Source organism: Pundamilia nyererei, unplaced genomic scaffold (assembly GCF_000239375.1).
Source record: "Pundamilia nyererei isolate P.nyererei 1_Seehausen unplaced genomic scaffold, PunNye1.0 scaffold00049, whole genome shotgun sequence".
NCBI lineage: Eukaryota > Metazoa > Chordata > Actinopteri > Cichliformes > Cichlidae > Pundamilia > Pundamilia nyererei.
The window spans coordinates 3,384,768-3,399,417 of NW_005187450.1; the positions used below are offsets into that span (position 1 = coordinate 3,384,768).

General features: G+C 41.2%; 1 protein-coding gene across 1 annotated transcript; it reads right to left on the reverse strand.

Annotated features, from left to right (window-relative positions):
* Positions 1 to 6,131: 6,131 nt before the first annotated feature.
* Positions 6,132 to 12,193, reverse strand: actr5 (actin related protein 5). Its single transcript, XM_005733028.1, has 9 exons — positions 11,788 to 12,193; positions 11,339 to 11,577; positions 11,055 to 11,224; positions 10,585 to 10,802; positions 9,873 to 10,037; positions 9,358 to 9,462; positions 8,990 to 9,129; positions 8,643 to 8,775; positions 6,132 to 7,545 (listed from the first exon to the last, which is right to left on the reverse strand). The coding sequence occupies exons 1-9, from the start codon at positions 12,169 to 12,171 to the stop codon at positions 7,222 to 7,224; spliced, it is 1,878 nt and encodes a 625-aa protein (XP_005733085.1). The 5' UTR covers positions 12,172 to 12,193; the 3' UTR covers positions 6,132 to 7,221.
* Positions 12,194 to 14,650: the final 2,457 nt, after the last annotated feature.

Below are 14,650 nucleotides of genomic sequence, written 5' to 3' on the forward strand. Positions count from 1 at the left end.
ATCAGGCCATTCAATTAAAAGAAGTAGGGTTGTCTCAGACCTCAGAGGCGTTTTCTCTACCATTTCCCTCACTGTGTTTAAAGACTTATCGGTCATTTGGGAGCTGACTAAAGGAAATGGAAAACCATTTGAACGCTGTGTCCTTTTAAATGCCATTAGGGAATATGGACCCTTGTCAGATCCACAAAGAGAAGACCCAAGTCCTGAATGAGGATCATTCTTGCGTGAGCGTGTTTTGATCCTGAATAATTAAGTTAACCAAATGTTCATTTGATTGTTGCTAAAATACAATTTACACAATCTTAATGAAATGCGCTTTTGCGATGTGTCCATATTGCGTGCTCTTTAGCAGCAGATTCTCTGGGCTTGACTTGGCAACCAAAGTCAAGGATGCTCAACCAGCATGTTTGCTTTATTTCAGCACAGTCAGAGAGCTAGATGCACACCAAGTGTGTGAAATGTGGCAACACAGTTTAAGCCATCTAAAAAAAAAGGAAAATCTAAAAAGCAAACATAACCCAGTTTAGTCTGAACACCAGAAGTAACACGTACCCTTCACATTACGGCCGTTGCTGTGATTAAATAAAGGTAAAACCATCAATGAGCAGAGGTCAGGGCGACAACGCTTATCAGCTACACTGTTGCGTTTTAAAGGGTTATTGCACTGATTGATGATGATAGAAGTAGAGCCGCTAACGTACGTGCTCGCTCGCGTAAAATGCACGCTGCCTTTGGTCATCAAAAGAAAATGTCCTAGTCCCAGTCTGCCTAGTGGACCCGTGTCTCTGATTCACTGCACTTCAATTTAATTAGAAGTGAAAACAAATACAACTCAATTTAATAAACGATGGCCTCACTTTCAACTCCACAGATGTGTTGTCCCAGATGTCTGTGCTAGATAATAAAGCAGCATAATAAAAGTCGACATGATGAGTGCTGTGGTTAAAACAGGTTTAAATAATTTTCTGTCTACACGTTTAAATTTTTTAAATACTATTTTAGCCTTTTTTTTCTTCTTACAAATGAAAATGGATCATTTGCACAGCTAGACCGACAAGGTTTTTCATAACAGCAGAGATTCATTATAATGACTTCATCGGCCTCAGACAAGGTGCCTGCAAAAGGTAATGAATCCCAGAGTGAGACAGGGCCATGGTCCCTCCTGTGTGTGTGTGTGTGTGTGTGTGTGTGTGTGTGTGTGTGGTAGTCAGACCTTTTGCAAATTGCAAATGAGTGCCTGGAACTAGACTGTGCGTTCAGTGCCTGTGCTGCTGATGTTGTGGAAACATCAATCTTTTCACACTCTGTGGACTTGTCTTCCTTTCGGGGGCAAAAGTTAAGTGGTTAACAAACAAAAAACTGTAGAATATAAATTAATTATGAATAAATAATTTTTGAAAAAACTTCAATGGTTTTAGTGTCTAGCACAGTTCTCCAGCTAGTTGATTTGGACTGTATAAAACAAATGAATCTGTATAAATCTGCTCACATCAAGATTTGGAAGAGAGTTTATCAAATGTATATATATTTTATTTATTTTTTTGGTGTTTTGAGTATCGCAATGCAAATCTCTTTTAGTTGAGTTATAATTAGGAGAAGCCAGACGGCTAATATCTGAAAAACTCTCCAACAACAGCTTTATAATAAGTGTGTGAATGTGTGTCTGAATGGGTGGATGACTGGATATGTAAAGCGCTTTGGGGTCCTTAGGGACTAGTAAAGCGCTATATAAATACAGGCCATTTACCAGGCCATTTTAATAATGAAAGCGTCTAAATTAGGTTTGGGGTTTTAAATTGTAAATGCTAAAAGGGGGTTAAAAATGAGAAATATGACTGTGTTGGGTTTTTTAAATATATCCTCATTCTTTTATACACATCTCTCTTAAGGTCCCGGTACAGCATTTCAGTCATGTTGAGGTCTGGACTTTGACTGGATCATTGCAGCACCTTTATTGCTTCTTTAGCTTTAGCTGTTGGACAGATAGCCTCACATCTGACTGTAGAATACTTATATATTATATACAATATATATATTGTATACAGAGGTGCAATGACTGCAAGGTGCCCAAGATCCAGTGGCTGCAAAACAAGCCTAAATCATCACCCCTCCACCACCATGCTTGGCTGTTGATATGAGGTGTTTGTGCTGACATGTTATTTGGTTTTTGACAAAAATGGTGCTGTTTATTATTAAGACATTGTTCCAGAAGTTGATTTGGAGAGTAGAGACTTTCTCCTGACAACCCTTCCAAGCAAACCACACTTAGTCAGTGTTTTTCTAATTATGCTGTCACAAACTTTAATATTTAAAATGCAAACTGAGCCCTGTAGAGTCAGAGATGTATCTCTTGGGTCTGTTTGATTGATTGATTGATTGATTGATTGATTGATTGATTGATTGATTGATTGATTGATTGATTGATTGATTGATTGGCTGGGTTGGGTTGGTATTGGTTGGTTGGTTGGTTGGTTGGTTGGTTGGTTGGTTGGTTGGGTTGGTTGGTTTGGTATTGGTTGGTTGGTTGGTTGGTTGGTTGGTTAGTTGGTTAGTTGGTTGGTTTGTTGGTTTTGGTTTGGGGTTGAACAGCCTGACCTTGGGGAGAATATGCTGAGCATTCTCACTGTAGAATGACAGACTTCCCACTGTTTGGAAATTGACTTAAAACCCTTTCCTGATTGATGAGCAACAATTGCTTTTTAAACATTGTTGTTGACTCCTTTCCTCTTTGGCATTGTGTTAAAATAAACATAATGGCTGCAGATGAGCAAACTTTCAAAACTGTTAAAAACTGCTTCAGTAGTGAGGCTCACACTATTTTTGTTTTCACACTTCATTTGTGACTCTGTGACATGTTGTGCTTGTCTGATGTAAAAGTGCTGAGTGTTGCTGACGTATAGCCGTAACTGTCATTTCTGTTTCTTAAAGATAAACAGCTATAGGGATCAGCTGGAACTAGTTTTCTGGCCGTCCACACCCCGAGGATGCAGGGTACAGCCCCGAGGGATAAAAGTGTGTCTCTGACCTCTTTTCTGATCCATGTGAGATTACGTGTTCGCACTGAGATAAAGCTTTTATGTCTGTGTTTATATTTCCCTTCAAGACTGCGCAGTCAGAGAGGCGAGCGTTTTACAGCTGATGAGGAGACAGATTCCAAATACCTTTTTTAGTATAAAATCATGGCCTACTTTTGCCTTCAAAGGCGACTCTGGAAAGTTTGTAGTTCAGTTCAAGTCACTTACAAAGGTGTGACAGGTTTTCACTGAGCAAAAAACTGTTTTGAAACATCCACAAACTTCTCAAAGTGCTCCTGCAGCACAGCCAACTTTCCTCTGTGAAAAATATATAGTATTTTCAAACAAAAAAAGCCTTTAAGATTTTTAAGTAGATAAAAATTCTACTTTTGCATCACACAGTTCCTTGAATAACATATTCACGGGCAACAGAGAAGTGGCTTAAACAGCTGGAATCTTCTTTAAAGGTTACTTATTTGTGCTTTTGAAGTCGGTTACTATATGGCTCCTTTGTCAATAGTATGAATATGAGCTTGCAATAGCCTCTGTTTTTGTGCATAAATACTCCAAATGATTTTGAGTACACTATCCTTACAGTAATTTTATCTACTCACAGACTGTCCATGTTCTCTGTCAGTGCAGGAAATACCAGCTGTGTCAGGGTCAGTCAGCTCCAAATGTTGATGTTATTGTATAGCATCTACATAAAGCTTCTCTGGTTGGACGGCAGCCAACATGTCCGTTGAAGATGAATCATTAAAGTCCCGTTCTGGGAGTCAGGAAACTCGAGACAGTGGTACATGATAGAATTTTTAATGGAGTAATGGATTTAAATTCATGATGTCAATGTGTTTTTACTTTGATTGACCACATTAAATGTTTATTTAGCAAAAATATGAGTCATACCCACAGATTATAAGCGCAGACAGGTCACTTTCTTATAGTGCAATCGTCTGCAGGGAAACCTTGAGTCTTTGCATTTATATTTTTGACACACACCATCTAAACTTGCAGATCAAGCAGACGGGGATCCACTAGGGAATCCTGTTACACTGCAGGAAGTGCTCAAGAAAGGATCAAGGAACACGGCAAAAATCAGGTTGTAGACTTTGACTCCAAACTGCCCAGGTGACATCTAATCAAGCATCTGTGGGAAGCCTCTGAACTATCAGCCAGAAAACCAGGGTTAAATCATCATGTTAGAACAATCATATCACTTCTTTTTTTACCCTTTTAGGCTCATTTAAATCACCTTTTGCAATGTTAACTGAATTTTAAAAGGTTTCTGCAGAAAACCAAAGTGAATTTTAATTGTAAACCGTAACTGTGGGTGCTTATAGGAGCTTGCATTAATGGAGGGGAAGTCTTATTCAAGACAGCCACTGGAGCAGCATGTCAGAGTCAGACTGACAGCAGCTGGCACGGTGAGCTCCGGGAGGGGGATGAGATACTGAAGTGACATTTGCAGGCAAAAAAAAAACAAGCCCTATTTAAATGTAGTTGGACTTTAAAATGATAAAGAAGTACATGAACATGTAATGATTATGTGAAACTTCTATTTACAATAATCCATCAGATCCCATATTTTTAGATTCATTTAATGATTTCAGTCATTACGTGTCTCTAAATCAGCAGGTTTAAAGCTGAAGTCACCTTCATGTTTGCATGTGTGTTTACAGTTTAAAAAAAACGCCATGACTGACGAGAGAGAAGGCAGGAGGAGAGATGGAGGAGCAAGAAAGCATCCCAGACTCACTGTAACCCGGTTTACATCATCCGTAACTATGCCAACAAGACACTCTGCTGACAGGCTATTACATATATCGCAACCATGAAGACCTCTTTGAACTTTGAACTGGCAGGGAAGTGGATAATTTCACTGAGGATCTGTCTGCAATACAACAAGTTTTACACAGAAGCAATAACATAACTGATATTGGCCATCCATTAAGAAAAATAATACCTTTTGGGCATCTGTCACAGCTCCAACTCCAGGTCATTATTTTTTCCTCCCCTTTACAACAGGACTGTGACATGTGCTCTGAGCTGCCTGGCGTTCCTGCTGACCTACAACACTGGAGCTCACAAATAAATCCTCCTAATTGGACACTGGCCAACCTGGTGGCACAAACAGGGTGCAAGACAGAGCAGGCTTGTTTAAGAATACACAAGATCTGCATGGTGTACCTACAGTATCAGTAGCAGTGCTTGACTTGTGCATCACAGCTGTGTGTAGGGTGTACAATAACTGCATCACAGCAGCGAGAACAATAAGGCCACTGGAGATCCTGACCTCAGAAAACGGTTAGGATTAAAGAGTTTTTTGCATTTTTTAGAATCTCAACTTAGTCAGACATTATTCACCTGCTGTGAATGCTGTGCACTGAATGGTAAGGAGAAGGTAGAGAACATCTGCTGGGTTTTTTCCCCTCAAAATCATCAGGAAAGCCTGGCTGGACTGCAGCGTAGCCATAGAAATAAATCCTGGTTACTAATTTTCACACATAAAAGATTGCCGTGTTTTTGCCCTTTAATCCCTCTAGTTACATTTGAGCCAATTAACCTGCAGTCACTGGCCTGTGTTGGCTCTGATTAGCCAAGTGCAGCCCTGCTGTGGAAACCGGGGGCTATTTTATGAGTGGGGTCGCCACACAGTTGTTTTGGGAAAAGCAGAACGTTCTGAACCTTGAGCACAGTTTAACGCCACATGATGCTATTAGACTTCAGAGGACTGAGAAACAATGCAATGCACACACCCTCCAAGGCAACTCACGGTGCGTCAGACAAGATTCTAAATTTTCAGATGAGTGTGGAGGTATAGATGTATACTCTGTCAACAGCAGACCAGATTCACCTGCTGTCAAACGACTCCATGAGAATAAAGTCCAATCAGTTTTAGCATTAAAGGAAGAATGCTAAAACTGTGGTAAGAATATGTCTCCTTCAGTCTGGCTGATAAGTCGACTTACATAAACTATTAGTACAAAACACTAAATACTGCTTGTAACTGAATAATAGTGAAGCCAGAGTAAGATTTTGTGTTCATTTGTGCCATCTAGTGGTAGAACGATATACTGCAGCACACAATTTTATTTATTTTTACATTTAAAGAGCCCATCTACTTTTACCCAAAAATATTTTATTACATTGTTCTGGTGGCATTTAGAACAGAATAACTTTATTCTCCACATTAGCAGAAAATTGTGTGTGAGTCACCAAGTCATAAATCAATTCATAAAAAAAATACTGGCAGCACTCAGCCCACAGTCACACAAATGCATACATAAAACTTCAGTACAAATACATCACAGAGTCTTATAACTCAGTATGCTAATTGCTTTTGGCACAAATGATCCCTTATGCACCTTTTGCCTACCTGAAGGCGCCCTGTGAAGTCTTCCTGAGGGCATTAGTTCAAAATAAGAATGTTATGTGGTCTCATGCTCTCTAATCACTTTAACACCCACAACAGTAATTACATGTTCCAGGGTCAAATTACTGGTCAGATTTTCTGTAATCTGTGACTTAGAGCTCAAAAAGGATTCCTCTGATAAAAACCTACAGGACAAAGAATTAAAGCTGGCATGAAAGAAAGTTTCTTTTCCCTAACTTTAGTGAAAACAAAGGCTAGCTGCATGTATAAATAGCACTTAGAGGTGTTTGAGGGAATGTGTGTGAGCATTCAGCAAACTGAACATTTAACTAGAAAACAGGAAAAGAAAAGGAGAGAAGAAGAAGGGACAGAAGACACGAAATATCAGATTTCTTTGACAATCAAAAGACAGACAACGGTCTCCAAGAGGGGAAATGTTTTTGTTTTGTTTTTTAAAAACACAGACATACAAAATAAATTTATATTTACACAATAATACAAAAAAATACTCTTGGCCTTTAACAACATTCATTTGATCCCTGTTCAATATGAACTCTTGTGATTTCACCAAGAACAGCACTGTACAATACTCCTGATTCAGTTACAGTTATGCATTTCCCGTCTCTCTCAAGCTCATTTTAGGGTTTTTTTCCCAGCGCCTGGAATTCAAAGACCAAAGCGTAAAGCAGGAGTGACAGCAGCTTTCTGGCGGTTGTTGAAAAAGCACGATCCGAGTCGAGCTGAACGAAAGAGGACAAAGTGAAACCCTTCACTTCATCCTGAAATCATTCCTGAACTTCGGACACGTCGGGGGGGATATCAGAGAGCTTTGCTTCACGTGGTAACCATGGTAACATCAGCAACAGCACTAGTAGAGGAGGAGGAGGGGGTCGGATCTGACGTAACCATGGTGATGGCAGCAGGACCTTCTGTAGATGCTTGCATTGTAACGGGTGGCTCAGCAGGGCGAGCGGGTTTAGCGATCTTCATGGGAACGAAAGCGTTGGAGGCGCAGTGCTCGCTCAGATACTCGCCTCCTTTCTCCTCGTAGTCCTGTCTGCTGATCCATCCCTCCGACACTGCTCCAGGAGGGTGCTCCAACGCCCAGCCTCGTGCTCCATGCCAGGCATCCAAGGCCGGACAAGACGCCATGGTCACCTATGAAGAAGTTTTAGGTTACCTTCAGATGATCTCAACACCAATCAAAACATCTGAAAGGACCAGACAGTTTAGCTGGAGTCATTTATCCCATAACAGTTCCCATAACTCACTTCTTTATTTTGATACAAGCTCTGTTGCTTCATATCTAACTATATGCACTATTTACATGGCTGGCTACTCACTGGACACTTTATTAGGTACACCTTGCTAGTACTGGGTTGGATTCGTTTTCCCCTTTAGAGCTGCCTTAATTCTTCAACCAAGTGCTGGAAACATTCCTCAGGACATTTTGGTCCATAATGACATGATTTGTCGGCTGTGGAGGGCGTTCACTGGATATGTTTTATTTTTCAGACCATTCTCTGTAAACTCTAGTGATGGCTGGGTGGGACAATCTTCAAAATCACTTAAACTTTTTTTCTCCATTCTAATTCTAGGTTTGAAGTTCAGTGCCTGCATGCACCGAATAGCTGCCATGTGATTGGCTGATTAGATATTTGCACTAACAAGCAGTTGAACAGGTGTACCTAACAAAGTGTATGGTGAGTGTACATTAGATCATTTATATTTATGTCACATCCCATGTTGAACTTTAGAAAAATATTTAAGCTGATGACTTTAAAACAGGAGTGTTGAACTCCAGGCCTCGAGGGCCGGTCTCCTGCAGGTTTTAGATATCACCCTGGGTCAACACACCTGAATCAAGTGATTAGTTCATTACCAGGCCTCTGGAGAACTTCAAGACATATTGAGGAGGTAATTTAGCCATTTAAATCAGCTGTGTTGGATCAAGGAAACATCTAAAGCCTGCAGGACACCGGCCCTCGAGGCCTGGAGTTCGACACCTGTGCTTTAAAGAGACGATACAACCTTTTTGTGGCATTTTGCGTTCCGTTACTATGTTCAAGATTTTTTCCAGAGAAAACACAAAAGCTTAAAGTCCAGGGTTTTACGTCCACCTGAAAGCTCTTGTTTTCTGTTTTTTGTGGTTACTGTTTGAACTATATTAGATTTTTTTTGTCCTTATCAAAAAAAGGTTTCAGATTTTTTGACAAAGTAAACATAACAGCGTTCTAAGAGAGCACAGGCTGTACCTTGAATTGTGACTGGAAGGGTCTCATGGCCAGCAGTTCTCGCTCTACTCTCTCTTTCATCCCAGGATACTGCATGTTCCCTCCGGTCAGAAATACATTGCTCACTAGCGCCTCCTGCTGCTCTGGAGTGTACCTATTTGTGATTAAAGCATCTAAGTTCACATCATTAACAAAAAAATAAATACCATCAGTAAAAAAAATTATAAAAAAATAATAATAAAAGAACGTTTATATAACATAGCATTTTCTGGCTCCTTGTAATAACTTCATCAGGATGAGGTTATGTGTTTATACAACTTCTCTGCATATTCGTGCTTTTGTGTACAACCGTTACATTCCATCATTACCTGGCCAAAACATATTGCAGAGTCTCCATCAGTCCCATCTGCTCCTCTCCAGTCAGCGAAGGCTGGAACAAAATCTCTGGACACCGCAGACGCTCCGTCCCCACAAAGAGCTGGTGGTACTCCGCCATGTTAAACACAGGCTGGAGGAGGAGGAGCGGGGAAAAAAAAGTTCTCCTTCATTAACGTGAAGTTATGACAGTACTGACACCACCACATGTTTCAAACGTTGCAATAGCAAAGTTATGCTCAAAAACTACTGGAAGTTTTTCTACACATTTTGCCACACATGACCGCAGCAGGTATTTCCCTGCACAGCATTAATGAGGCTCTACATGTCTCTGAGACATTCAGGTATCCTGTGCCATTACCTGAACCACATTAGCAGGTTTTTCTGGCAGCGAGTCCTCGGGGAAGTCAGAATCCATCAGTGCCACTCCATCTGTCTCGTCCATCGGCTGTTCCAGCTCTGACACCTGACAGAGAGCCACAGAACAGCCTCAGGCTTTGTGTCAGGAGCACTACATCCACCGCAGCAATCAAGCATAGATGCTGTAGAGCCTCGCAGCACAGTCGTGATAATGACATTTACACCTAATTAATTATTGGATCATTTCAATTTCACTTGTGCTCTGTAGTCATTTTCACTGTAATTTGACAACTTGAGCTCTTATTATTTAGATAACCATCTCATTATAGATACAGTGCTAACACTGTCATATGCTCAGCATTCTTCTATTAACTGCTTTCTACCAAAAAGCAGTTACAGATTTGTTTATCCAAATACTGATTCAGACACAGAGCCTGGAAATGTGGGCACAGCACATGCAAAAACAAGTCAGTACAACCGAATTCTATTTTTTAAATTTGATGGCAGAACACCTACCTCCACCTTTCCCTCTGCTCCATCACTGTGCAGCAGCTTCTGTCTACCCTGCTCTACAGCGAGCTGCAATTTGTTGATGTACGACTGCAGCTCCTCGGCTGAATCCATGTTAAGCTCCACCAGACTCTTGTGAAACTGATCCAGCAGGCCGTCCTCCAGCAGCTCCTGCACACACACACACACACACACACACACACACATTACTCTATGATCAGTAGGTGAAATACTGTTTTTATGTGTTTATTACTGAGTGCCAATTTCCATCTTGTCTTCCGTCCTCAGCTGGAACAATCAATCAATCGTCTTTGACTCGCAGTGTAACTGCCAACATCTAAATTATGCATTTCTTTTCTGCGACTCTCTTTGGCTCTTGCTTGGTCACCCATAGTGTTGCAAATGATTCCCGCAATCCCAGTGGAAGCGCATTAAATTAATTACATTTTATCTGCCAATCAGGTGCTATGTTAGAAATCATGTTGTTTGTCAACACTGCACTACCGTTACAACTACTATAAGTATGCATGCATGTACCGGCCTAAAAACAAGATCCAAACCTCCTGATGACAGTTCCATTGAAATATAGAAAGGTAGGCGTTTAAAAAAATGGAAAAAGATGAGAGAAACAAACAGGCTAACTGATAAGACAGGAATCCGCCATCAGAGAGACAACTCTTGTGCTTGTGAACTTTAAAAGGTCCAATAAGGTCCTTGCCTGTACTGCTAAGAGTCTGTCCAGCCTCTCTTGGTCCTGCTGCAGCTTCTCCTCTCGGCGGCGAGCATTAATCTCTTGAAGTCGTCGAAGTTGCTGAGCTCGTCTCTCTTGCCGCTCCTCTACACTCACACAGCCGCCCGGCACCTTACTCGAAAACGGAAGCTGCATACGGTGAACTTCCCGCTCATAAAACTCTGGGCTGCGCCACTTTTCCAGCTCTGCGGAAAACACAGCATAGAGGAAATGCAAAGTCAAGGGGAGGAGAGAGCACATGCATGCACCTCTGTGCTGACTCCTCACTCCTTTTATTCGCAGTCATCTGTTTCTCTAGTAGTTCTGAGGAGGAACTCACTGTGTGCAATTTACTGATGTTACTAAAATATTCTTCAGCTATCATAAATCTAAAGCATTTAATTGCTGTCCCATAAAAAAACAAATGCGTAGTTACATGTCCGTGGATATATTTGTACCTTCATGATAATCCACAGCAGTGTAGCTGTGCTCATGCAGCAGCTCCTCCATGCGGCTGAGTGTGATGGCAGCAAGGTGACCTGGGTATTTCAGCTGCAGGAGGCGCTGCAGGTAGGACGCTGCCTGACTCCCAGCCACATTCACACGCTTACAATTCACAGCATCCAACCTCGAACAAAAACCAGATAAGAACTAAAACTACGGTGTGTGATAAAAATCAGGAAAACAGAGCAAACAGTAAAAGCTGTATATAAATCATTCGTTTGTGCATGTTGATCCTCACCTGCCATTAATAACCGGCAGGATGTGTGAGCAGTGGTAACCTGAAGACAGAATGATTCCCGTGTGTGGTGACTGGAGCTTCCTTTGATTGTTATTGTGGTAGAAACTGTACAAGGAATCCACACCATAGGAGACGTATGGGACGCTGTAGCACTCAAAAAGCAGCTCTGACATCATCTGGCGGCAGTGCAGTGGGTTGCAGGGCGCCTCTGTCAGCACAATGGGGTGATCCACACTACCCTGCAAAAATAATAATAATAATAATAATAATAATAATAATAAAGTGGTGTTGATGTATTGTCTGGGTGTCCAGGTGACTTGCATGACTATAAACAGCTAGCAGAAAATATCCCGGGAGTTAAGTTGTTCAATTAATCCTGAACTCCAGATACAAAACCTTCAAACCGACCAACGTTTCACTTACAAATGACTGATTTAACTTCCGCTCACCTCTGACGTGATGCCCAGGTGTGTAAACACATAGTCGAAGATGAGCTCTTGGATTTCAAAGTTGACCACCACGTTTCGGTCAAACTGGCTCTTCAGCAGCCACCGCAGCGGCTCCAAATTGGGGATGTCGTTACCGATCTGGGTCTCACTGCGGGCAGCGCCTCTGCTTCGCGCCGCCACAGACTTGAACAGGAGCCGAGGAGGGTCGAGCTCGGCCCACGGAGCCGCCCAGCCGGCCCGGGTCTGGAAGGAGCCGTTATCTATCACTATAGGAGAGGGTGTATGGGTCAGATACTGTACGGGGAGCTCAAGAATTGGATCAGGGGAGGCTTTCCAGTCCTGGAACGAGAAAATCTGACACACCGGTCCTTCTTTGGAAGCCATTTTGAAAATGTGTAACTGCAAAATACAGCCGACTGGAGGCTCGGTGTCGCAGATTTACAGTTCCTGACAGATTTTTAAATCACTTTTATCATATAACCTTGATGTGTGTGATTTTAGCAATACGAACTGGAAACAAACATTGATTAAAACACACACACACACGCACACTATACATGACAAATCCGAATGGAGAAAAGCATAAGCATAAGACTAATATTCCAGCTAAGTGATTCCCTAAATATGAGACAACTCCCCTGGTGGGCTAGCAAGGTACTGCAGGTGGGCCCCATTTATGTACAGTTACATTCCATCTATCCATTGTATTTATATACAAAGTTAATTAAATCTGAGAATAGGCCGTGGTTAGTTTGCGATATTACTCTTTACTCTTATTTACTGCTCTTGTTTCGAAGTTCGTGTCCCAGTGGCAGGTGGGTCACACTTTAGCCTTAAAACTGTGTATATGACTGGGTAGTATGAGCAATTTATAGCCAAAACCCTATATTAGTTATATATTTTGAATAAAATGTTCAAGTAAATTCATCACGTTTTCTTGTATTTCTTTTTAGAGTGAAGATTTAAGATTGGGTGAGCCCCAGGGGATTTTCTGAATCTAAGTGGGCCACAGCACTCTTAACTTTGAAAATGGCTGGTCTAGCTAATATAAACAAAATACAATTAAAACATTTAAATTATTTTTCATTCCTGATCACCAATTTATTTTTGAAATGCAGTTATTTTATCTACAAAAAAGACCCCGTATAGAGTTTCAGAGAGCTGTATGGTAAACACCAAGACCCATCACATCTGTGTAGGTTCTCAGTTCCAGGTCACAGTAATCTAAGGAGCTTGGAAAGAAACTGGACTTCTTTGAGTTTCTTGAAGAATTTTCACCTCTCATCCAAACAGCTTCTTCAGCTCTAAGAACAAATAGTGGAGATTCCCAGGTATTTAAGCCCAAGTGGGAGTTGTCCCTTAAGATGGTCATTGACCCACTATTGACCATGTGCCTCATGACATGAGCCAAGGTGTGAAAAGGGGTGTGGATCATTATCAGCAGAGGTTTCGGGGAGACCTTGCCTCACCCGATCATGTGACTTCCTTCCTTCCGTTTTGAAATCCTTTAAAGTGACCTCGCAAGAACTGCTGATGAACTTCTTGGTAGTATTTAGAGTGATCTATGCTCTACATCTGCTACTTCAGTTATTAGCAAAGGACTGAATAACACTGTATTCATTTAGAGTAAAGAAGTCTGGAGCTGGTAAACTGTTCCCTAACTTAGACTCTCAAGAGTCTGGATAACTGTATCAGAGCACAATGTCTAGTTTTGTTTTGGGATGTTGTTTTATATCATTTTTTGTTGCAATAACTGGACTACAAGAAATTTCTGATAGTCATTGTTTGGAATATAAACGTTAACAACAACAGAACCAGGACAGTGGTATATGTACAATTTAGAATTTTACAGTTTTAACAGTTTACAGTTTGATTAATCAAATCTGCAACTGAGATATTCAAAAGTACATATCATGTCTTTAGCATTTTATATTCTTTTTGAGAGAATTATTTTAATATTTCTTGAATATAATAGTGCAGTGCGTTTTTGGTGAAGGCCAAGAAAATGCTGTTGAACTGAACGAATCTACTTAAGCTTTTAAATTTAGCAGTACCGAATGCAACTGAGGCAATCTTTTGCATTATTTTTTAAGTTCTGCTAACGTTTTCGGGTTTAGACTGCACACTTTTGCTCTCTGTGTTGGTTGCATTTTTAACTTTATGTCTACTGTGTCCTCCAATCCCTCTTGGGTCCACACACTCTACAGGTCTTCTCTTCTGTTACTATTAGATCTATTAAGCCATTTCTTGTATGTCATCCCGCGTTTGCTCTCTCCCCACCCTCCTGTCTCCTGTCAGCACTGTCCTGTCCAATAAAGCCAAAAGGGATCATGTTCTGAAACGTTTCATCATCTTCCAAAACGTCCTGTCTTCTAATGTAACCGATGCTCCCTGAGCGGAGAGTCTTTTTGACCTCATCATTGATTATAATCCGCATATGTAAAGCTGTATTTGCTATGTCCCATCCCTAATTTCCAGCTGGGAATGAGAAATGGGCAAGGGCGTAGATTTGGCATGGACGGAAGGGATATGTCCCCACCAATATCCGGCGATTATTGAATTGTCCCCACCAATAATTTGATCTCTTCGAGTAAAGAAAAACAAGCCAGACAGAAAGAAAAAAACGACCTGTCAACGTCTCATTCACCCAGCGGTGCAGAAAGAGTTAAATTACGTCCTCTACTTGAGTCCTACCGCATGTGACAAATATGGCCAATGTGATTGGCTGTGCCTTTCAGGGAGCTCTGTTTAGTTTTAGCAGCGCCAAGCCTGCGCTGCGAGAACCTGGAGGAAGAGAGGAGGATGGCAGCAAAAAGGAAGAACCTGGGTATAAGAAAGTTATTTTCAAAGAAACCTGTAAGTC

Bases quoted from the DNA above. Each gene is read 5' to 3' on its own strand.
- actr5 (XM_005733028.1), bottom strand. From the start codon at position 12,171: ATGGCTTCCAAAGAAGGACCGGTGTGTCAGATTTTCTCGTTCCAGGAC. The intron at 10,803-11,054 runs GTACAAATATAT...TGTTTTCCGCAG, and splicing joins TGCTGTGGATTATCATGAAG to AGCTGGAAAAGTGGCGCAGC. The intron at 9,130-9,357 runs GTAATGGCACAG...CTCCTCCTCCAG, and splicing joins AACCTGCTAATGTGGTTCAG to CCTGTGTTTAACATGGCGGA.